The 23,850-nt window shown below is 43.7% G+C and overlaps 1 protein-coding gene across 1 annotated transcript in view; it reads left to right on the top strand.

Annotated features, from left to right (window-relative positions):
- Window positions 1-23,850, top strand: part of LOC120551580 (glutamate receptor ionotropic, delta-1-like) — a gene marked incomplete at its 5' end in the record, with an annotated part of 570,300 nt that overhangs the window by 409,786 nt on the left and 136,664 nt on the right. Inside the window, one exon of the mRNA XM_039789066.1 lies at window positions 18,222-18,427. Within this exon, the coding sequence (XP_039645000.1) occupies window positions 18,222-18,427 (206 nt within the window). The remainder of the gene's footprint in view (window positions 1-18,221; window positions 18,428-23,850) is intronic.

Below are 23,850 nucleotides of genomic sequence, written 5' to 3'. Positions count from 1 at the left end.
AGCAGGACCACTGCAGCAGCTGCAACCATGATTATGGTGCCACCCCAATCTAAGGAAAACTGCTAGGCGAGAAGACATAAGGACTCCAGGGAATAAGCTCCCCGGAGATTAGTTGATAACAAGCATTTCTGGGACATGAATGCACACAGATGGAAAGAGAACATCTTGCACATGACAGATCGTGCAGGCAGCACAGATCATGTACCGACAACATGTCTGCAGTTATACACCCTCTCCCGCCAGTCTAGGCAAATGCTGCAACTCCTCACGCCCTACAAATAAAATGTTGGTTTGTTTTTCTGTGAACACGTGCTTTTTTTAAGACAACTCCCACAACATACTGAAATGCTTCCATACAAAAAAGCATTTCATATGTAGGCCTAGGTATGTGTAATGACTCATTACAAACCTCTCAATATGAGACTTTTTAACATGTTAACAGCCATGATTTACTGTAAATGTCGACAGTTTTACATCAAAAAGGTTTAACAGGAAAGTGGGAACACAGAGTAAAGGAGCGCTTCTTTTTGGTGGTGGTTGAAAAAAGTCTAACAAGGTTCTCTTTGGTGCAGGGGTAATCCAATAGCATCAGAACAACGTGAAAACCAAGGCACTCTTATTGAAGAAAATATTAAAAAGCCTTTATTGATGCGGCTAATGCAAAATGTATAAAAAAAATACGTACCAACGCATTGCGGCACCGTGGCCTTCTTCAGGGTGACTAACCAGAAGTTTACTATGGTTTTGAGAATGTCAGTTCCTGTCTTTGTTCTTTATATATTCCCTGTTTTTATCTCCCTTCTGGTCAGTCACCCTGAGTAATGTTCAGCACTTTAAACACAATGATTGATCGATTGCTCTTTGTTCAGCAGACTTTGATTATACCCAGTTTATTAAATGATCTTTAAATTATTTGTTCATTTTCATCCGCATGTTTCATCCCATTTTGTACCCAACGCTCGCTATCAGCTGTTCCAAGCCGACAACAGTTTGTGTCCTCAGCGATAAGACACACAGAAGGAGAGAGATAAAAGATGATGAAAAATGAACGTGAAATTGAAATGTCTCATTTGTGCAGATGAAATGAATGAAATGAAATGAACTGATTTTTTAATTATCTCAGACATGGTGAGTTAAAGGCGCAAGCTGAATAATTCAGTGTTTTCTGGATGGTGTGTAATTAGGGTGCAAGGTCAGAAATGTTTCTTTCATCATTGCCGGACTGAACAGATCCTTTGGTTGTTGTTTCCCAAAGCGAACAGAGTTTGGAAACGGCAACACACAGAGAGAGGAAGGGGAAGGGGTGAGTCTACTTGGAAGCGTTGAAAGAAAGTCGAGGCATACTGATTGAAGGAGTATAACAACACGCAGAGAGAGCAGAAGGTGAATGCCAAAGCCTGACATCCGGCTTAAAGTCAGCCAGTTATCTTGGAGACGTTCTTCTGTTGATCCAGACTAGTCTACAGCCAACTTTAAAGGTCCCATGACATGGTGCTCTTTGGATGCTTTTATATAGACCTTAGTGGTCCAATAATACTGTATCTGAAGTCTCTTTTATAGAGACCTTAGTGGTCCCCTAATACTGTATCTGAAGTCTCTTTTATATAGACCTTAGTGGTCCCCTAATACTGTATCTGAAGTCTCTTTTATATAGACCTTAGTGGTCCCCTAATACTGTATCTGAAGTCTCTTTTATATAGGCCTTAGTGGTCCCCTAATACTGTATCTGAAGTCTCTTTTATATAGACCTTAGTGGTCCCCTAATACTGTATCTGAAGTCTCTTTTATATAGACCTTAGTGGTCCTCTAATACTGTATCTGAAGTCTCTTTTATATAGGCCTTAGTGGTCCCCTAATACTGTATCTGAAGTCTCTTTTATATAGGCTTTAGTGGTCCCCTAATACTGTATCTGAAGTCTCTTTTATATAGACCTTAGTGGTCCCCTAATACTGTATCTGAAGTCTCTTTTATATAGACCTTAGTGGTCCCCTAATACTGTATCTGAAGTCTCTTTTATATAGACCTTAGTGGTCCTCTAATACTGTATCTGAAGTCTCTTTTATATAGGCCTTAGTGGTCCCCTAATACTGTATCTGAAGTCTCTTTTATATAGACCTTAGTGGTCCCCTAATACTGTATCTGAAATCTCTTTCCCGAAAATCAGCCTTGGTGCAGAATTACAGCCACTAGAGCCAGACTCACAATGAGCTTTCCTTAGGATGTGCCATTTCTGTCTGTAGCTATTGAGGAGGAGAGAGGGGGGGCAAGGTGGAGGGTGGGGGTGTGGCCTTGACCAACTGCCACTTTTCTCGTTTGAAAGCCATGATGTCTCTCTCTCTCTCTCTCTCTCATGGGTGGGCCAAATTCTCTGGGCGGGTAAAGCAGAGAAAGGGGAGGTAACCTTTCTCCTTATGACGACATAAGGAGAAGATTCCTGATTGGCCCATCTGAGCTTTCATTTTCTCAAAGGCAGAGGAGGATACCCAGGGCTCGGTTTAATCGGTCCTATCACCATTTCTAGCCACTGGGGGACCATAAGCAGACTGGGGGACCATAGGCAGGCTGGGGGAACGCATATTAATGTTAAAAAAAAATGTCATGCTATGGGACCTTTAACTTGGACGTACTGGAGTAACTGCGGCTGACAGTGAAGGAGACTGCCCTGGTGCTCTGTGCATTTGGATTGGAGATCAAGTTGTTTAGGTAGAGATTGTGTGTGAAGCCGAACGACTTTGCCGAGAGTATTTCTCCACAGAGAAAAGTGCGACTGAATCATTTGAATAGCTGGCACTTATTGGCGGTTGTCAGTGATGGAGTGCTAAGTGAAAAACTAAAATGTAAACGGAGTCAGTGCAACCATGAGTGCTTTAATTTGTGTTAGAAGAGCTAATTCTCACACTTATAATTCATTCATCAGCCTGACAATATTTACTACAAAATAGGCATTGCATTTATGTCAGAAAGATTAATGTCAGCATGTGTTTTTTGCATAAATAATGTCGCCTGTAGATTTCATTTAAATGGCGTCGTAGTGAGAGATAATATCCAGCTAGATTGACACGGCTATAAACATACTGTAGATCATAATGAAAAGCAAAAGAAATAAAAATGTAATGTGTGGATGGTGAAAACAGTTCTCAGCCTGATGTTTTCTTATTTATGCTCGTCCCGCAGCATGAGGCTTGATCGGTCCGTGATGGCGGATGTAAAGCCTCTCGCAGGCCTTTGATTGGCTCCATTTACAGACCTGCAGGGGTGCAGGAGCAGAGCACAGCGAGCCCTGCATTTGCATCTTATACGGCCCATGCATCGGCGTCGCCGTCTGAGTTAAATTATACATCGGCCCTGTTAGTATCAGACCAGTGGATGTGCGAAGAGGCTGAAGACAGGCGCTGCATGTATTATTCCTATGAGACGTACAGCACATCATTACTTCCTCTGATCAGCCTGCATCTTCAGGGAGAAAATACTTGATTAGTTGTGTTAACCCTTGTGTTGTCTTCCCGTGGAACCTTTTGTTTTTAAACGTTTTTGTCACTTCGCAATGTTTTTGTCCTTTTTTTTCCATTTTTTTATCACTTTTTCCGATGATTTTTTCTGCGCCTTTTCCTACTTTTTTTTTTTTAAGCTTTTTTCGTCATTTTTGTCAGTTTTTTTCAACGTTCTTTTCTAATTTTTTTGCTCCAAATGTTATAGAATTGAATTAAACACCCAAATTCAATATAAGTAGTGGACTGATCATTTATTTTACTTGTGAAGAGCGTTGTATGGAACCATCAATCTTATTTTTTTGACATTTTGGTTGAAAGAAAACCATATTTCTACTATAGAAACATTTTGAAAGTGGGTCAAATTTGACCCGAGGACAACAGGAGGGTTAATATGCGCCAGACTCTGCATTAATATCACATTAGTCTCGCATAGCCAGACCTTCCTCCACAGCGCTGTGTAGGAGGGTTTGGCTAGTCCACACAGCATGGGATGGAAGAAGAACGTGCTCTGGTTTATTGGCATTTCTCTAACCCAATCACAATCATCTTAGGCGGTACTAAGCTCCGGACGGAGCCACGGTGCCTCTGCTAAATAGTCTCAGGAAGGAACTGGTTTTGGTGGAACATGTGTACGTTCAGAAGTAGTTTTAGTCGTGCAACAGAAAACTGGACAGATTAGAGATAGTCTAGCTAGCTGTCTGGATTTACCCTGCAGAGATCTGAGGAGCAGTTAACCATAGTCCTGACAAATCCACCGGAGGTTAGAACGCCAACACAAAGAAAGAGGAAGGGGACGGACTTCCGGACGAATTTCTTGCGGCACCAGAGCAATCCTGGAAATTATACTTTATCGATATAGACGCTGCTGACAGTAGTGAATAGTAGTAGTGATAGTAATTTACTTTTTGTAGCGACATGTACAAATAGTTCATGAGAACAGCCTGATTAAGGTTATGAGGCTTGCTGGGAACTGTTTCCTGTTTGTTCACATTAATCCTTTCTGCTGCCTAATAGGTACAGTAAACACAAGTGTGTGTGTGTGTGTGTGTGTGTGTGTGTGTCGGTCGCAGTGCTTTCCTCCATCTTTCCTGCCCATTATTTAGCAGACTGTAAAAGGTTAGAGCAGGTGTGTGTGTTTTATGGATATGCACACACACACACACACACACACACACACACAAACACACACACACACACACACAAACACACACAGCAGTAAGTGCGTGTTCCCAAAGTAAATGTCACACCCGTCATTGACGATGTGGATAAAAAGGCTCAATTATTCCTCGTCACAAACACACACCGTCATCTCTCTCTCTATTTCTTTCCCTTCCTATAGTTAGTAATTAAAATGTCCTTTCCAACTGTCTGTAAAGTGATAAATGAACTGAGCTGTCAGGGAAATGCCTCCCACTACATCACACATTTTCATTTTTTTTCTGCATTTCATTTCGGCATCACGGTTCAGGGAATCTACTTCACTAGTGTTCACGTTCCCTCTCTATCCCAGAACCGTAAATGCAACAGTACTGAACACACAGCAAGGGTTTTCCACACTCCACACGAGGTGCTGCTTTCAATTAATTCACGGTTGGATTTCCTCCTTTTAAATAAGGAGGGATTTCCTCAAAAAGCCACTGTGTTCTCTGTGGGAAAGAAAGCATTTAAAACTTCAACAAATTACGTGAGAAACACAGTGTCAACTTCCATCAGATTATTTCCAGCTGGTGGTTCATCTTTGTAGAGAGACCGCGGTAGAGAGTAGTATGTAGAGAAACAGCAGTAGAGAGTAGTATGTAGAGAGACAGCAGTAGAGAGTAGTATGTAGAGAGACAGCGGTAGAGAGTAGTATGTAGAGAGACAGCGGTAGAGAGTAGTATGTAGAGAAACAGCAGTAGAGAGTAGTATGTAGAGAGACAGCGGTAGAGAGTAGTATGTAGAGAAACAGCAGTAGAGAGTAGTATGTAGAGAGAAAACAGTAGAGACTAGTATGTAGAGAGACAGCAGTAGAGAGTAGTATGTAGAGAGACAGCAGTAGAGAGTAGTATGTAGAGAGACAGCAGTAGAGAGTAGTATGTAGAGAGACAGCAGTAGAGAGTAGTATGTAGAGAGACAGCAGTAGAGAGTAGTATGTAGAGAGACAACAGTAGAGAGTAGTATGTAGAGAGACAACAGTAGAGAGTAGTATGTAGAGAGACAGCAGTAGAGAGTAGTATGTAGAGAGACAACAGTAGAGAGTAGTATGTAGAGAGACAACAGTAGAGAGTATTATGTAGAGAGGCATCAGTAGAGAGTAGTATGTACAGCAGTAGAGAGTAGTATGTAGAGAAACAGCAGTAGAGAGTAGTATGTATAGAAACAACAGTAGAGAGTAGTATGTAGAGAGACAGCAGTAGAGAGTATGGCAGGGTAGTAAAAAAAAAATATTATTAAAAAAAATATGTATAGAAAGTAGTAGAGTAGTAAGTAGAGTAAGTAAGTGAAGAAGTAGAGGTATGTGAAAAAAAAAATATGAGTTTTGAACTGTCTAATCCATAATAATCTTATTTATATTTGAAATGAACGTCTACACAGAAGAGAGGATGAAACTTGATCTTAAACTGAGCCGTTATTTCATAGGACTCTGGTTGATTCTTCTTTTCCAAAGGCATATTTTTGGCCAGTTTAGTCAACAAAGTACTGTCAATTCCTGCCTCAAAGTTCATTTTTAATAACTGTCAGCTGGCCTTTACTTTGCCATTATAATTTTGAGCTTGCAAATCAATAATAAAACCTGTGAGAGCTTTGAAATTGCAGAGGACAATTGTTATGTTCTACTGTTCCTCCCCAGTAATCACTGCGCTGACATTTTCTGAACATTATGGGCCGAGATTCCAACAGAAGCAAAGTGGCGTTCCAGGTCAGAAAAGGAAACTGCAGCCAGGAGCAAGAACAGATACCCGGAGGCGGTGCAACCTGACGTCCACTCTGGGTCCGAGTTTAAACATTTAGCACAGAGCTTTATGCAGAGTGACTCACAGTAAGTGCAACAGAAGGAGACTGTCACTTCCTATGAGGCGTCGTATGACCACAAGCAGCCCGGAGTTTAAAAGAACAAGTCCAGAGCTTTAGTGGTTACAGAAGCAGGACGGCGAGCTAATGGCCTCTGGTCCGTTATTTTCTTCCTGAATAACGGCTGTTTAGGTGCTTTAGGTGAGCAAGGCATCCTCAGTTTAAATGTTCAATTCAATTTTGTTTATAGTGTCTAATCATAACATAGAGAAGATCTAGACCATCCATCCATCGTCGTCCGCTTATCCAGGCTGGGGTTGCGGGGGGAAACAGCTCCAGGACCCCAAACTTCCCTTTCCCGAGACACATTAACCAGCTCTGACTTGGGGGATCCCGAGATGTTCCCAGGCCAGGTTGGAGATATAATCCCTCCACCTAGTCCTGGGTCTTCCCCGAGGCCTCCTCCCAGCTGGACGTTGCCTAAAGCTCGATGGTGTTTTAAGCCCCCACCGTCGACTTCAAGGCACCTTACCCTAACCATTGCCTAACCCTAGTGCCTTCCATGCAGCGCTGCCTGAAAGACGGCGTTGGGGGCTTAAAACACCAAACACCGTGCCTGGAACACCTCCCTATGGAGGCGCCCAGGGGGCATCATTACCAGACGCTCAAACCACTTCAACTGGCTCCTGGGTCATGACCGAAATAATGAGATCCAGGGTCAAGTTTTGCAGAGCAGTAGCCAATGAAAGGGCGGACTCGCGTGCCTCACGTGCCTCCAATACAGTATATTCTCTCGTGTATACATACTATACGTGCAAACTAAAAGATTGCGATTTTCCTATAGCCTACTTTACGATACGTCTCTGTATGACTACAAATATGTTAACAACTATCTTGGCAAAAGGTTGTCCAGGCAGTTGGTACTCCTGGTGGGTTTTTATATATATTTGGTTCAGTAGTAGTAGCATTGTAGTATCATTACCATTGTGGCAATTACAGCTCGCTTATTGCTAAACCAAACACAATTTTTCAAGCAGCAAAGTGTGTGACTGGAGTAGAAAACGTACCAAACTGTTGTGTTAGGCCAGATAGAAAATGATAGAAAAAGTATTTCAACACCAACAACTCACTGTCTGCAAAACGTGTACACTGTGTACACACCATCATGTTGTGGTGACACAACTCTGCTTGAAATCTGCTGCTCGTGACCGAGACAGCTGAGTTGCAGTTGAAAGATGCTGCCTGCCTGTGGCAACCCAGCGTTAGAAATAGGGTGAGAAGCTCAGTCATCCGTGAGGAACTCGGACTAGAGCTGCTGCTCATTTTGTGTCGAAAAGAGTCAGTTGAGGTGGTTTGGGCATCTGGTGAGGTATGTCTAGAACACACTCTGTAATTTACAGAGACCCAACAATTCCTAAGAGGAAGCATTTGGTGCTAGCCTGACAAGCCAGACCCACATCCAGATGTTGGGTCTGGGAACTCACCATTGGTCAGGGCTCAATCCGAGGGGCAGGATAAACGGTTGTCTTTCAAATTCTTCTCTGCACGCAATAGGATAGCGCTCCAACCAATCAGAGCAACGCTAGTTGATAGTTTCAATTTTAAACTCCGAACACATCTTCCCTTTTTTTAAGAATGACTTCAGTGCCGTTCTTTGTTCTTTTCTCAAAGAAAGTCTTCCAGAAGGCCGCTGTTCACCAGCAGCAGCAGCAGCCATAAGCCCCGCCCACCGACTCTATACACGATGTGATTGGCCTGACTAGAGTTTGGTTTTTCCAGCTTGCAAAGCCAACGGAGAGTTGCTAGACTGACCCTGGCTGCAAATTACATTTGCTGCCACTAGGGGGTGTCTAGATTTCTAGGCTAATTTGGTGCAACAGCAGCGAGGAAAAACCTTCTTTAAACAGGCAGAAACCTCAGACAGACCCTGACTCTAGGTCGGCGGCCATTTGACGCGACCGGTTTGGGGGATGATGTTCAACGTATACTTGCAAGCCTGTTCAGATAAACAGATCAAGTAATGATGTTTGGAACAAGAAGTCCTCCAATAAAACGACATGGCTCGTTTGTTCCTCCCCTCTAATACGACCCACAGGAGCGTTTCATAAGCTAGCGCTGCTAGCGGTGGCAGAAATACAACCTCATATCCAAACCAGAGAAGGTAACGGGCACGGTTTTAAGCCTGTCTTTTACGTTGTGAAACGGTCCCAGTTTGGTTAGGTTTAGTCACCCAAACTAGTAAATTAAATTTTATTTATAGTATCAAATCATAACAAGAGTTATCTCGAGACACTTTACAGATAGAGTGGGTCTAGACCACACTATATAATTTAAAAAGCCCCAACAATTACAGTAATTCCCCCAAGAGCAAGCATTAGCAGTGGCGAGGAAAAACTCCCTTGAGGAAGAAACTTCGGCAGACCCAGACTCCACTACTGAGTTAAGTTGATAACAAGATGATGGTTTGCGTTCAAATCAGACGTTACTTAACTCCCTGAAGGTTACCACGTGACGCAGAACGAGACGTAGCTCCGTTTGTTCCATGAACTATTTCCTTTTCTTTTATAACGGGACATGAACCCTGGTCTCGTGGGGGAAAGTCCTGTGTTTGTTTGACCCATCCAACCTCCCTCCTTACCAGTAATCGCAAATTTACGAATCCTACTATGACCACGCCAAGACCCGCCCTTCAATAGCATTCACACACTACTATTGGCCAGTCGTCCAAGCTTACATGTACAGGTCCTATCCCCTGACCAATCAGCTAACCCTAACCACTCGAGGTCAATGCCTAATCCCAACCAATCGAGCTGCTATTGAAGGGCGGGTCTTGGCGTGGCCATAGTAGGATTCGTAAATTCGCTAGCAGGACATTGGGCGCTTACTTACTCACCTTACTTTCTGCTTTGCTCCAATCATTACTACTACGGCCACTAGAGGGCGCCGCCACTAGAAACATAAATATAGGTCAGAATGATGCTGGAACAAGTGACGTCTGGGAGCGTTTTATGGAGGACAGTCTCGTGTGGAATGTAAGATGCAGAACAATGTGAGGAGTCAAAGGTTTACATTTTCAGACAACTCTGACACATTCAGGGTGTCTGGATTTGTAGGACAGGACAGTGTTGAACAGCCTGAACCAAAACTGTCAGTTTTCATGTTCCTGCAAAGCAAATCAAATAAGCCCCAAATATGGAAATCAAACGTTAACTCTCTGCAGGTTTTAAAACCAGTGGCTGTCGTGGGGTAAGGAACTACAAAGTATGGTATGTAGGGCTGCAACCAACAATTATTTTCATGGTGGATTAATGTGTGGATTATTTTCCGGATTAATGGATTAGTTGTCTGGTCTCTAAAATGTCAGAAACTGGTGAAAAATGTGGATCAGTGTTTCCCAAAAAGCTCAAGATGACCTCAAATGTCCTGGTTTGTCCACAACTCAAAGACATTTAGTTTCCTGTCAAAGAGGAGAGAAGAAACTACACAGTAATCACATTTAAAACGCTGCAAAGACAGAATTTTGACAATTCAAAAAAATATACAAAAAATGTGAACATCGACAACTTCTTAGTCCCTCGCCTCTTTCTCCTAAAGCCCAAAACGGTCTCCTAAGCCCCTCCCACCACAAGGGAGAATGAATATGTGTGCATGAGCAGTGATTGACATGCAGTTAGACACCCCCCCAGGGCCCTGATTGGTGCATTTGAACGGTTAGACACTCCCCCTGGCCCTGATTGGAGCATCTGAACAATTAGACCCCCCCCCCGGGCCCTGATTGGTACATTTGAACAGTTAGACACCCCCCCAGGGCCATGATTGGTGCATCTGAACAATTAGACACCCCCCTGGCCCTGATTGGTGCCTCTGAACAATTAGACACCCCCCTGGCCCTGATTGGTGCATCTGAACAGTTAGACACTCCCCCTGGCCCTGATTGGTGCATCTGAACAGTTAGACACTCCCCCTGGCCCTGATTGGTGCATCTTTACAGGGTCGCAGTGGATTTTTGCAAATCCCACTCCAGGCTGTAGGTGGAGCCAGAGGAGCTGGATTTCATGTAGTTCTAGTGGAACATAGGGTCAGTTTCAGCAAATATGACAGAAAGGTAGTTTTTTTCTTTTTTGTAGTCTTACCTACTGCATCTTTAATTCCGAACCCTGTCTGCAATCCACTCATATTTTCATGTTGTGTGAATCTAAATGAAATCGGAGGCATTTTCTGCAGCCGGCCGTCTACCTGCCAGCTTCGAGCGACTTCAGAGGAGAGATTATTGTGACTCTGATGGAAAGAGATAAGTGTTGGCTTTTTCTGCCGGGAGAGGAGTGTGTCCCCCCGCGGCGCCTTGCTCAAAGTGAGTCTGGAGAAAGTGATGAGAAGCTGTGTGGCCGGCGAGGAGCTCGGCTTATTGCTTTTCAAGTCCCATCGCTTGTGTTGTTGCCGAGCTTCAGTTTGAGAAAAGGAGGGATTATTTTTCTCCAGCAGATTTCTTGAGAGGAGTGACGGCAGTCACACTGAGAGCAGGATGGATGAAAGAAATACAGAGGGAAAGGTAGATGGGGAGAGATTGTGAATGGTGCACGGATGCATAATGTGATACCAAGGGCGTAACTTTGGGTTCAACATTGGGGAGGGGTTGAGATATCCAACTATCTAGGGAGGACCCAGGATATGTCTGCATGTACTGAAAAAAAGCGACATAAAAATCAAAAAAATTGTCAGAAAATAAACTCGATAAAAGACAGAAACTAATAATAAAAACAAGGCGGCAAAAACATCCACAAAAATGTCCCAAAAAACATTGAAAAAGATGACATAAACGTCAAAAGAAATTGCCAAAAATAACTCAAAAAGGCAAACAACACGTCCAAAAGAACCTTGAAAGACGCGACAAAAACATTGAAAAAAGTGCCATTGACTTAGAAAAAAATATATAAAATCAAGGTGACAAAAATGTCCAAAAAAACATTGAAAAAAGGTGAACAACACATCCAAAAAGTTGTCAAAAAAAAACCACTGAAAGAGGTAAAAGAAATTGCCAAAAATAACTCAAAAAAGGCGAACAACACGTCCAGAAAAACCTTGAAAGAGGCGACAAGAATGGTGGAAAAAAGCTACAAAAACACTGAAAAGGAACAAAAGATTTGGAAAAAAGCCCAGTTTTGATTATTGGGGCGGGTTGTAAATTACACGTTTGATACTAAAACAATCCACAAAACTCTCATTACCTCACACATTACAATATTGCACTAGTATGCTACTTGTACACTGGTTACTAGCCTATAAAGGGTGTGTGTGAGAGTGTGTGTGTGTGTACGTCACACATTACAATATTGCACTAGTATGCTACTTGTACACTGGTTACTAGCCTATATAGTGTGTGTGTGTGTGAGTGTGTGTGTGTGTGTGTGTGTGTGTGTGTGTGTGTGTGCGTGTGTGTGTGTTTGTGTGTAAATGAGTGAGTGTGTATGTCTGTGTGTGAGTGAGTGAGTGAGTGTGTTTGTGTGAGAGTAAAATGCACACTGTACGTAGCAATATTTTTACTATTTTTTGAGTATGTGTGTGTGTGTGTGTGTGTGTGTGTCTGAACGTTGGTGTGTGTGTGTCTGTGTATGTCTGTGTGTGTGTCTGTGTGTGAATGTGTGTGTGTGTGTGTGTGTGTGTGTGTGTGTATGAGAGTGCGTGTGTGTGTGTGTGTGTGTGTGTACCTATTTCATTTTGGTCATGTAGATTGTACATTTTGATTTGTGTATAGACTATTGTACGCTTCTTCCATGTCATCACGTCATGATTTATGTAAAGACACAATCCAGTTTTCAATGTAAGTCGAGCCCCATCTAGTTCCATTATATTGGAGAGAAAGCAGACATCTCTACATCTCATCTGGATTCATAATTAGCTCTAAAGGTAAGAGAAACCATGTGTATTCTTGCCTTAGGGGTGAGCTGTCTCTTTAAATGTGGCTTGAGATGCTCGCCCACACTCTTAATTAATTAGGAGACGTTGCACTTGTCCTTGTTTACAGTATCAGTGCTCTGTGATTTATCTCGGGAAGTAATTCATTAGCTGTCACATTACCTGGCCAGCCTGTGTCACTTTTATACTGCACGCTGATAAAAAAAGGTGAAACGTGATGTGCATCGTTTTTGCTGCAGTGTGAATGTGTAGAAAGTTACACTATAAAACGTGTGATGTCTTTATTAGTTAGATTTTATGCTGCCAGTGCAGGGTGAGGTCACTGTAAAGATTGAGTCAAAGTATCCAAAGTAACCATCGTAGACACACACGCAGCGTAGACACACACATTGTAGACACACACATCGTAGACACACATCGTAGACACACATCGTAGACACACATCGTAGACACACACGCAGCGTAGACACACACATTGTAGACACACACACATCGTAGACACACATCGTAGACACAAACGCAGCGTAGACGCACACATTGTAGACACACACATCGTAGACACACACACATCGTAGACACACACACATCGTAGACACACGCAGCGTAGACACACACATTGTAGACACACACATCGTAGACACACATCGTAGACACACACATCGTAGACACACACACATCGTAGACACACACAGCGCAGACACACACACATCGTAGACACACACACATCGTAGACACACACAACGTAGACACACACACATCGTAGACACACACATCGTAGACACAATCGTAGACCACACACATAGTAGACACACATCGTAAACACACACATCGTAGACACATCCTAGACACACAACATCGTAGACACACACATCGTAGACACACACACAACGTAGACACACACACCGTAGAGCACACACATTAGACACACACACATCGTAGACACACACACACATCGTAGACACACATACTAGACACACACACAACGTAAACACACACAACGTGACCACACACACAACTTAGACACACACACATCGTAGACACACACACATGTTAGACACACACATGTGAACACGCGCGGTGGACACAATTGTAACACACACGATTAGACACACATCATTAGACACACATCGTAGACACACACATGAATACACACAGCAGACACACATTGAATACACACACTTAGACACACACCACGTAACACACACACATGTAACACACACACATCGTAACCACATCGTAGACACACACATGTAACCCACATCAGACACACACACATCGTAGACACATCTAGACACACACACATCGTAGACACACACACATCGTAGACACACACACAACGTAGACACACACACATCGTAGACACACATCGTAGACACACACACATCGTAGACACACACACATCGTAACACACAGTAGACACACATCGTAGACACACACACAACGTAGACACACACACAACGTAGACACACACACAACGTAGACACACACATCGTAGACACACACACATCGTAGACACACACACATCCTAGACACACACACATCGTAGACACACACACATCGTAGACACACACACAACGTAGACACACACACATCGTAGACACACATCGTAGACACACACACATCGTAGACACACACGTGGATAGCTCAAAATGCGTACAGATAAGTGGCGTGTATGTTTACGTGAAGTCATGATGTCACGGTGCATTTGGGGACCTCGTGTGAAATCTGAAAACCCAACGCCATGCGATTCACAGCCACCAGCTGAGGCAAAGCTCTGCGGGAAGGCCTCGGTTCATCCATGAAAATAGATAGAAAAACGCTCAATAAATCAGCGGTGAAGCTGCAGACTTTGAGCAACGCAGCGCTACATCAGCTCCTCCACTTTCAGTCTGTTTCAAATTCTATTCAGAAGTTTGGGAGTGAGTGTGAAGCCTCCGTGCATCGTTGCACTGTGTCTGCTACAGGTGTTTGGCTTTCTCCGTCCATGCACAGAGTTCAGTGGTTTTCAGCACACATTATAACACAACACCTGTTGGTCAGCATACTAATTCACTGATTAAATACAAACCCGATTCCAAAAAAGTTGGGACACTGTACAATTGTGAATAAAAACAGAATGCAATGATGTGGAAGTGTCAAATTTCAATATTTTATTCAGAATACAACATAGATGACATATCAAATGTTTAAACTGAGAAAATGTATCACTTTAAGGGAAAAATAAGTTGATTTTAAATTTCATGGCATCAACACATCTCAAAAAAGTCGGGACAAGGCCATGTTTACCACTGTGTGGCATCCCCTCTTCTTTTTATAACAGACTGCAAAAGTCTGGGGACTGAGAGGCAAGTTGCTCAAGTTTATGAATAGGAATGTTGTCCCATTCTTGTCTAATACAGGCTTCTAGTTGCTCAACTGTCTTAGGTCTTCTTTGTCGCACCTTCCTCTTTATGATGCGCCAAATGTTTTCTATGGGTGAAAGATCTGGACTGCAGGCTGGCCATTTCAGTACCCGGATCCTTCTTCTATGCAGCCATGACATTGTGATTGATGCAGTATGTGGTCTGGCATTGTCATGTTGGAAAATGCAAGGTCTTCCCTGAAAGAGACGACGTCTGGATGGGAGCATATGTTGTTCTAGAACTTATAACTGTCAGCATTAATGGTGCCTTTCCAGATGTGTAGGCTGCCCATGCCACACACACTCATGCAACCCCATACCATCAGAGATGCAGGCTTCTGAACTGAGCGCTGATAACAACTTGGGTTGTCCTTGTCCTCTTTAGTCCGGATGACATGGCGTCCCAAACTTCAAATTTTGATTCGTCTGACCACAGAACACTTTTCCACTTTGACACAGTCCATTTTAAATGATCCTTGGCCAAGAGAAAATGCCTGATATTGCTCCACTATTTTTGGGGGAATTGGTGATCCTCTGCCCATCTTGACTTCTGAGAGACACTGCCACTCTGAGAGGCTCTTTTTATACCCAATCATGTTGCCAATTGACATAATGAGTTGCAAATTGGTCCTCCAGCTATTCCTTATCTGTACATTTATATATAGACTAATACAAGACCTATAGACTAATACAGGTACTATAGACTAATACAAGACCTATAGACTAATACAGGACCTATAGACTAATACAGGACCTATAGACTGATACAAGACCTATAAACTAATACAAGACATATAGACTAATACAAGACCTATAGACTAATACAGGACCTATAGACTAATACAAGACCTATAGACTAATACAGGACCTATAGACTAATACAGGACCTATAGACTAATACAAGACCTATAGACTAATACAGGACCTATAGACTAATACAGGACCTATAGACTGATACAAGACCTATAGACTAATACAGGACCTATAGACTGATACAAGACCTATAAACTAATACAAGACATATAGACTAATACAAGACCTATAGACTAATACAGGACCTATAGACTGATACAAGACCTATAGACTAATACAGGACCTATAGACTGATACAGGACCTATAGACTAATACAGGACCTATAGACTAATACAGGACCTATAGACTGATACAAGACCTATAGACTAATACAGGACCTATAGACTGATACAGGACCTATAGACTGATACAAGACCTATAAACTAATACAAGACATATAGACTAATACAAGACCTATAGACTAATACAGGACCTATAGACTGATACAGGACCTATAGACTGATACAGGACCTATAGACTAATACAAGACCTGTTTACATTTAACTGCCTGCTAACTGAACCGTGTTGCTTGTTTTCGTTGGGTATTTGCCTACACAATAAAACCAAAATCCACCGTTTTCTGTGGAGAGGACCGGAAGGGCCTGACTGACTGACTGACTGACTGACTGACTGACTGACTGATGGATGGAAGGATGGATGGATGGACAGAAAAATGTAACGGAGAACAAAAAACAATGACGGGGGGGGAGGGGGGAAATTGTATGTGAGACAGGGAGAGTTAAGGAGGATGCGATGAAACAGATGGAGTAAAAAAAATAGGAGTTTGTGGGAGTAGAGAGTGGCAGTCGGAGTCAGTCAGGACGGGGAACAAGCCAGCTGTCAGTGCTAATAGACAGAGAAGGATGGAGGGATGGGGGGGAAAGGAAGAGATGTTCGGGCCAAACAACCTGTCACCAGCTATAACGAAGCGTAGCGTAACACAGCTGCCTTGTCTGAATGTCAGAGGAAGAAACTTCTCAGGCAGTGTTTTTTTTTTTAAGAGAAGAGTGCGAGCAATCCAAATGATATTCTCACACGGACCGATGCTGTCTGCTTCAGTGGCACAGCCGAAAACGCTGCAGGAATACAGATAATAGCCTCAGTCAGCTTTTAGAGGATAAGTCAGCTTCAGGATGGGGGCCTTTAAGGCAGCATCACGACTCTTATTTTCCCTGTCTGAAGTTCTGTTTGCCGCCCCGCTGTTTGGCTGCTTTTATGGGTCGGGAATGCATGCCCACAGGACGCTGCACAGCCGCGGAGATGAAAGCAGCTTCTACGCAGACTTTTGAACTCGGCTTTGAACGGTAATTGACAAGAGTGAAGGCGTGCATCAGCTCACTCTGAGTAATCAAGTCGGCTGCTCTGTGACGGAGAAATCTGCTGCCAGGCTGCCGGTCGTCATCGGAGAGAAAGCTTGTAGAGCTTGTTGTAAACGACAGAATTCTGCCAGAGATTTTATTCTGAAAAACCATTTGACAGAGATCTTCAACAGGGGGGGTCTGGCGGTCCTCAGAGTTACCGCAGGAGGGCCACCAAATTAATTTCTTAACTGGCCTTGTAGGTAAGTTAGTCACCAGGGGCGGACTGGGATAAAAATTCCAGACGGGGACGTTATGTGCTTTATAATTGCAAAAACCAGACTCACGTGAGATTATGCTGGCAGCAGCTTGAGGTGCACTTACAGCACTTTGAACATGTCCCCCCAAATGGTGTCCTGATACAGTATTAGGGGACCACTAAGGCCTATATAAAAGAGACTTCAGATACAGTATTAGGGGACCACTAAGGCCTATATAAAAGAGACTTCAGATACAGTATTAGGGGACCACTAAGGTCTATATAAAAGAGACTTCAGATACAGTATTAGGGGACCACTAAGGTCTATGTGAAAGAGACTTCAGATACAGTATTAGGGGACCACTAAGGCCTATATAAAAGAGACTTCAGATACAGTATTAGGGGACCACTAAGGTCTATATGAAAGAGACTTCAGATACAGTATTAGGGGACCACTAAGGTCTATATAAAAGATACTTCAGATACAGTATTAGGGGACCACTAAGGTCTATATGAAAGAGACTTCAGATACAGTGTTAGGGGACCGCTAAGGTCTATATAAAAGAGACTTCAGATACTGTATTAGGGGACCACTAAGGTCTATATAAAAGAGACTTCAGATACAGTATTAGGGGACCACTAAGGTCTATATAAAAGAGACTTCAGATACAGTATTAGGGGACCACTAAGGTCTATATAAAAGCATCCAAAGAGCACCATGTCATGGGACCTTTAAAAATAAAAGACATTGTGTTCAATGGAAGAAAAAACACTTGTTGCTTTTTACCCAGACATTTCAGAATAATCCATTTTAAAAGCTGTAATTACAACACAGCAATACCGTGAAACCGTGATATTTTTTTTCTGATATTTGCATCGTTTCGGGTCGTTTCTCTTCCTTCTTTCTGTTCTGCATCTCCAACTTTTCCCTCCGCAGTAATATAACCCATTTGCGTTGATATATATTTGACTCTCTGCCCTCTTTTTCTTCATCCCCCCCATCCGTTGCTCCAGACATCCGCGGGCTGCAGGGCTTCCTGGACCAGACGTCCCGGCAGGGCGTGGACGTGGCCTTGCAGCGAGTGGACAGGAACATCAGTAAAGTCTTCACCAACCTGTTCACCACCATGAGGACGGAGGAGCTGAACCGCTACAGAGACACGCTACGCAGAGCCATCCTGCTGCTCAGCCCCCACGGCGCTCACACCTTCATCCAGCAGGTCGGTCCACAGTCACTTCATCCGCTAAAGCACGCGTGATCACAGCTCCGTGTGTGTGTGTGTACGCTGAGCAGATACATAACATGTGTGGTGTATTTAGTAGCGATGCTGTGATGTTGTGTGAAGAGGAATCCGCTGACACTGTTCTTGATTATAAAAGTTTATTTACATCAAAGATTTCAACATCAATTTACAAGCTTCTGCAGGAGCTCGGAGAGCGACAGTTTCCCAATTCTCAAAATGATCACTCTGTCTTTCTTTGTTTGAAAACCGTATATATCTATAACCATGTATCATAGATAGGGGAGGGAGCAATAGTTTGACCAATATTATTTGGCACATGTCCAACAAAGACCTCTCTGTTTTTGGGGGCCCCACTGATAACGCATTCCAGATGTTTTCTGTGGATGTCTGGTAAAGTTAATTTGGATTTCTTTGTTACCAAAAGCTTAAGTACAAGTTATATAGATGGTATAGATAGTTCAGATAAAGCTTAAGTACAAGCTATAGAATGTTCAGAATAAAATAAGATGTTTAGATACTACACGTGCTTGTACAAATAAGGAACAAACTACACGGTTTGAACCCGACAGCAGTGACGGACTAGCCTTGTGAGACCGTCCTGATCTCGCAACTCCAGTTTTCTACTCGCAGATCAGTCTGGCATCTTGAGATAGAGATAATTTGGAGCTGTTCGCCAAACGACCGACCAATCAGCGTTGGTTTTGAGGCGCGTTTAGGTGTGACGCAACGAGAAGCGACTGTTCAGTCTAAACAACGTGGCGGCTTCCACGGATGAGATGAGCGTAGCTAACGCAGCAAGTTTTATCCAAATTAGAAAGTATTCCTTCATTGAAAGAAGAGCAAAAAAGAGAGAAGAGCCCATCTATCACCAACTTTAGGTGGTGATAGACAGATGGTTTATCCAATCAGCTAACCAGTATTTTCACCACTTCCCAAAAGTTCATGTATGGATGCATGGATATGCTGAGCAAATGCGAAGCGATCCATCTGGTGGAGTCAGGTTAGTGACGGACTGGCCATCTGGAATTTGGGCAAATGCCAGAAGGGGTGCCCTCTATGGGCCACTACTGATAATAACAATATTCTGTCTTCGGTTTATTTTGATAAGTTATTTCATGCATGCAGCTAAAAATATTCAAGATTGTAGTGCAGCGAGCTGCGTGGGAGGGTTTCTCTCAGTAGGCAGAGTTACTAATTTCAAAGCTCTGTTACTGACACTCAATGCACGTACTACCCAGAGGTTGAGCATTGCTAAATTGTTGTTGGCACATGTGACCGACTGTAGCAATAGTAATGCGTGTCCTTTCAGTGTGTGTTCAACATTTTTGCATTCTCTGTATTAGAGGTGTTGAAATTAATCAAATAATCGATGCATGGAATCGTGGACATGGACGATGCTGCATCGATAATCGGCCGGCTCATAATCGATTATTTCTGTTTATAATGTAATGTAGGCCTAACAACATTTCTGTTTACATATTCTGGTATGTTTTGCACATTCAGGAAGTGCCATGTGCTCAGTGCTGTATAGTTTTCTGTATCCAAGTTATTTAGTATCAGAGCACTGCAGAATTTTTTTTGGTTTGGTTTTTGAAGCTTGAAAAGCTATGAATTAAATATCCTACATGGCTTTAATAGAAAACATGTATTTGACGCATCGTGATGCATCGAGATATCGAATCAAATTGAATCGCTGACATGATAATCGTAATCGAATCGGGAGATCGGTGAAGATTCACACCTCTAGCGTGTATGGTTTTTTTTGGGCTTTTTATCTCAATGGGTGAGATTGGTGTGGTTTGAAAAAACAGGGCCGGTGTGTTGCAAATGCCAGGTCCGTTTTTTTGATGCCAGTCCGTCACTGCCTGACAGACACAAGTGTGCTTCTATATAGAGAGCGAGTGAATAATTGCATATGTGTATTTTGGGAACAAATGGGTGCTGAGAGTAGTATGAGTGTCATCCAGCAGGTCAGTCCACATTCAGACATTTCGCTAAGGCACTTTATGTCGCTGCCGGGCGACATGTTGGTGTGGATCACGGTGTAAATAACAGATGAGTTTGCAGAGAGCTGTGCTTCTATTACAGTGAATGGTTGTAGATGTGTATTAATGAAGCAAATGGGTGTTTTAGAGGAGTACGAGTGAAAACTATATAAAAGGAACTGCCTACAGAAGGCGCGTGTATGTTTGAGTGGAAAGGAACTGAATGTATTAAATGTTTGCAGGGAAAAAATAGAATCCCTTCTTAATGTATATAAGGAATGCATGAGCGTACATTTATATGAATACATTACCCTAATGAATGCATGTCATGTAGGGAGCAAATGTGTGTGAGTGCATGTGTTTTGAGAGACTGAATAATTATTGCTTTAATGGGGATCCCTGCATGCACATTCATACTAACAATTAGAAGTAAATGTACTGTATGCTGTGGTCATGTAATGTTGACAGAATGGGAAGAAGAGGAGAAACCACCTTAAGGTGGTTAGCTGTAGTGTGTCAAGGGAACTAATACATGTGCATAGGGAACAAAGAAGTCTGTAAAGGAAACTAATACGTGTGCATAGGGACATGCATTATTCCAGGAGGTTAGCTGTTAGTGCTGACCTGAAGTCACAGCTACTTTTCTTGTGTTGCACGTTTGTTACCAAGTGAAATATATCGATATTCCCGGCACTACATGTCCCAGGCTGAGATGAGGGAACTAGTATGTGTACATAGTGAACAAAGGAGTGTGTAAAGGGAACTAATACGTGTGCATAGGGAACAAAGAAGTGTGTCAAGGGAAATAATATTTGTACATAGAGAACAAATGAGTGTGTCAAGGGAACTAATACGTGTGCATAGGGAACAAGGAGTGTGTCAAGGGACCTAAAAAGTGTACATAGAGAACAAATGAGTGTGTAAAGTAACTAATAAGTGTACATATGGAACAAAGAGTGTGTAAAGGGAACTAATAAGTGTACATAGAGAACAAATAAGTGTGTCAAGGGAACTAAAAAGTGTACATAGAGAACAAATGAGTGTGTCAAGGGAACTAATAAGTGTACATAGAGAACAAAGGAGTGTGTAAAGGGAACTAATAAGTGTACATAGGGAACAAAGGAGTGTGTAAAGGAGAAGGATGGATGTATCAAGGGAATAAGTGAGTGTGTACACAGGGAAAGTGATTGATTGAAGTTTGGATGTAAGTCCGAGTGTATATATGTGTGTTTCATAGGCTTCTTCTTTCTGTACAGACTACCAGTCGATCTGTGTTGCCATGGCAGCTTTAATGCGTGTGTCTCTCTCTCAATCTTTTCATCTCACTTCCAAGAACAGACACGGTTGTTTTTGTACCTTAATCAACCCGACTGCACACACGTCATCACACAACAACAACAACAACAACAACTAACAGCCGCGTGCACATAGAATTACGAACATAATCAGAAGAACTACTATGGAAGCAGAGAATAACACCAGTCACACAAATATGTTATATAAAGTATTTAGTTATTTTTATTGAAAGAGCTGCTGCCACACAGCTTTAATCAGATATCAGACATTACTGCCTACAGCTACAGTCTACATGCTGCATTTGATTTGCACATTTTATTAATTTACTTGAGTCTCTCATATGCTTCAGAATTCATTAACATTTATTAATATTAAAAACAGAGGGAGTACTTTCAGCTTGGATGGTCAGACAGAGCCTGTCAATCAGCTCTACATTCATATCCAGGGTGCGATTTCTCGGGTGAGAGGCGTGGAATTTCTCTGCTGAATTTCAAACAAAATGTATGTGGGGACAAAATGTACCCCTCCCTCAAAGTGATCAATGCTACTTCACCAATACACCAAGATATACCTAAAATAGAAGTATTTTAAACTAAGTAAAGCGCTGTAACACGAACAGTCTATAGTGTGAGGGACGATCAAATCTGAGCAGCAGTTGCTGGTTGTATTTAGCCGCTACAGAGCTCCGGGACGCTGGCTACCAGTGGCGGTTGTATAGCCGCCAATAGGTGACTGCGAGCCGGCTACAGAGCTCTGGGATGCCGGCTACCAGCGGCGGTTGTTTAGCCGCCAATAGGTGACTGCGATCTGGCTACAGAGCTCTGGGATGCCGGCTACCATTGGCGGTTGTATAGCCGCCAATAGGTGACTGCAAGCCGGCTACAGAGCTCTGGGATGCCGCTACCAGCGGTGGTTGTTTAGCCACCAATAGGTGACTGCGAGCCGGCTACAGAGCTCTGGGATGCCGGCTACCAGCGGTGGTTGTTTAGCCACCAATAGGTGACTGCGAGCCGGCTACAGAGCTCTGGGATGCCGGCTACCAGCGGCGGTTGTTTAGCCGCCAATAGGTGACTGCGATCTGGCTACAGAGCTCTGGGATGCCGGCTACCATTGGCGGTTGTATAGCCGCCAATAGGTGACTGCAAGCCGGCTACAGAGCTCTGGGATGCCGCTACCAGCGGTGGTTGTTTAGCCACCAATAGGTGACTGCGAGCCGGCTACAGAGCTCTGGGATGCCGGCTACCAGCGGTGGTTGTTTAGCCACCAATAGGTGACTGCGAGCCGGCTACAGAGCTCTGGGATGCCGGCTACCAGCGGCGGTTGTTTAGCCGCCAATAGGTGACTGCGATCTGGCTACAGAGCTCTGGGATGCCGGCTATCATTGGCGGTTGTTTAGCCACCATTAGGTGACTGCGATCTGGCCACAGAGCTCCGGGATGCCGGCTACCAGCGGCGGTTGTTTAGCAGCCAATAGGTGACTGCCAGCCGGCCACAGAGCTCCGGGATGCCGGCTACCAGCGGCGGTTGTTTAGCCGCCAATAGGTGACTGCGATCTGGCCACAGAGCTCCGGGATGCCGGCTACCAGCGGCGGTTGTTTAGCCGCCAATAGGTGACTGCGATCTGGCCACAGAGCTCCGGGATGCCGGCTACCAGCGGTGGTTGTTTAGCCGCCAATAGGTGACTGCGATCTGGCCACAGAGCTCCGGGATGCCGGCTACCAGCGGCGGTTGTTTAGCCGCCAATAGGTAGCGCGCTCCCCCAGAGCCAAGCCGCTACCAGCGGTGGTTGTTTAGCAGCCAATAGGTGACTGCCAGCCGGCCACAGAGCTCTGGGATGCCAGCTACCAGCGGTGGTTGTTTAGCAGCCAATAGGTGACGGCGATCTGGCCACAGAGCTCCGGGATGCCGGCTACCAGTGGCGGTTGTTTAGCCGCCAATAGGTGACTGCGATATGGCCACAGAACTCCGGGATGCCGGCTACCAGTGGCGGTTGTTTAGCCGCCAATAGGTGACTGCGATCTGGCCACAGAGCTCCGGGATGCCGGCTACCAGTGGTGGTTGTTTAGCCGCTAATAGGTGACTGCGATCTGGCCACAGAGCTCTGGGATGCCAGCTACC

This window comes from Perca fluviatilis, chromosome 21, assembly GCF_010015445.1.
Source record: "Perca fluviatilis chromosome 21, GENO_Pfluv_1.0, whole genome shotgun sequence".
Taxonomy (NCBI): Eukaryota; Metazoa; Chordata; class Actinopteri; order Perciformes; family Percidae; genus Perca; species Perca fluviatilis.
Note: the sequence above shows the minus strand (reverse complement) of the source record. Positions and strands in the feature narration are given on the sequence as shown.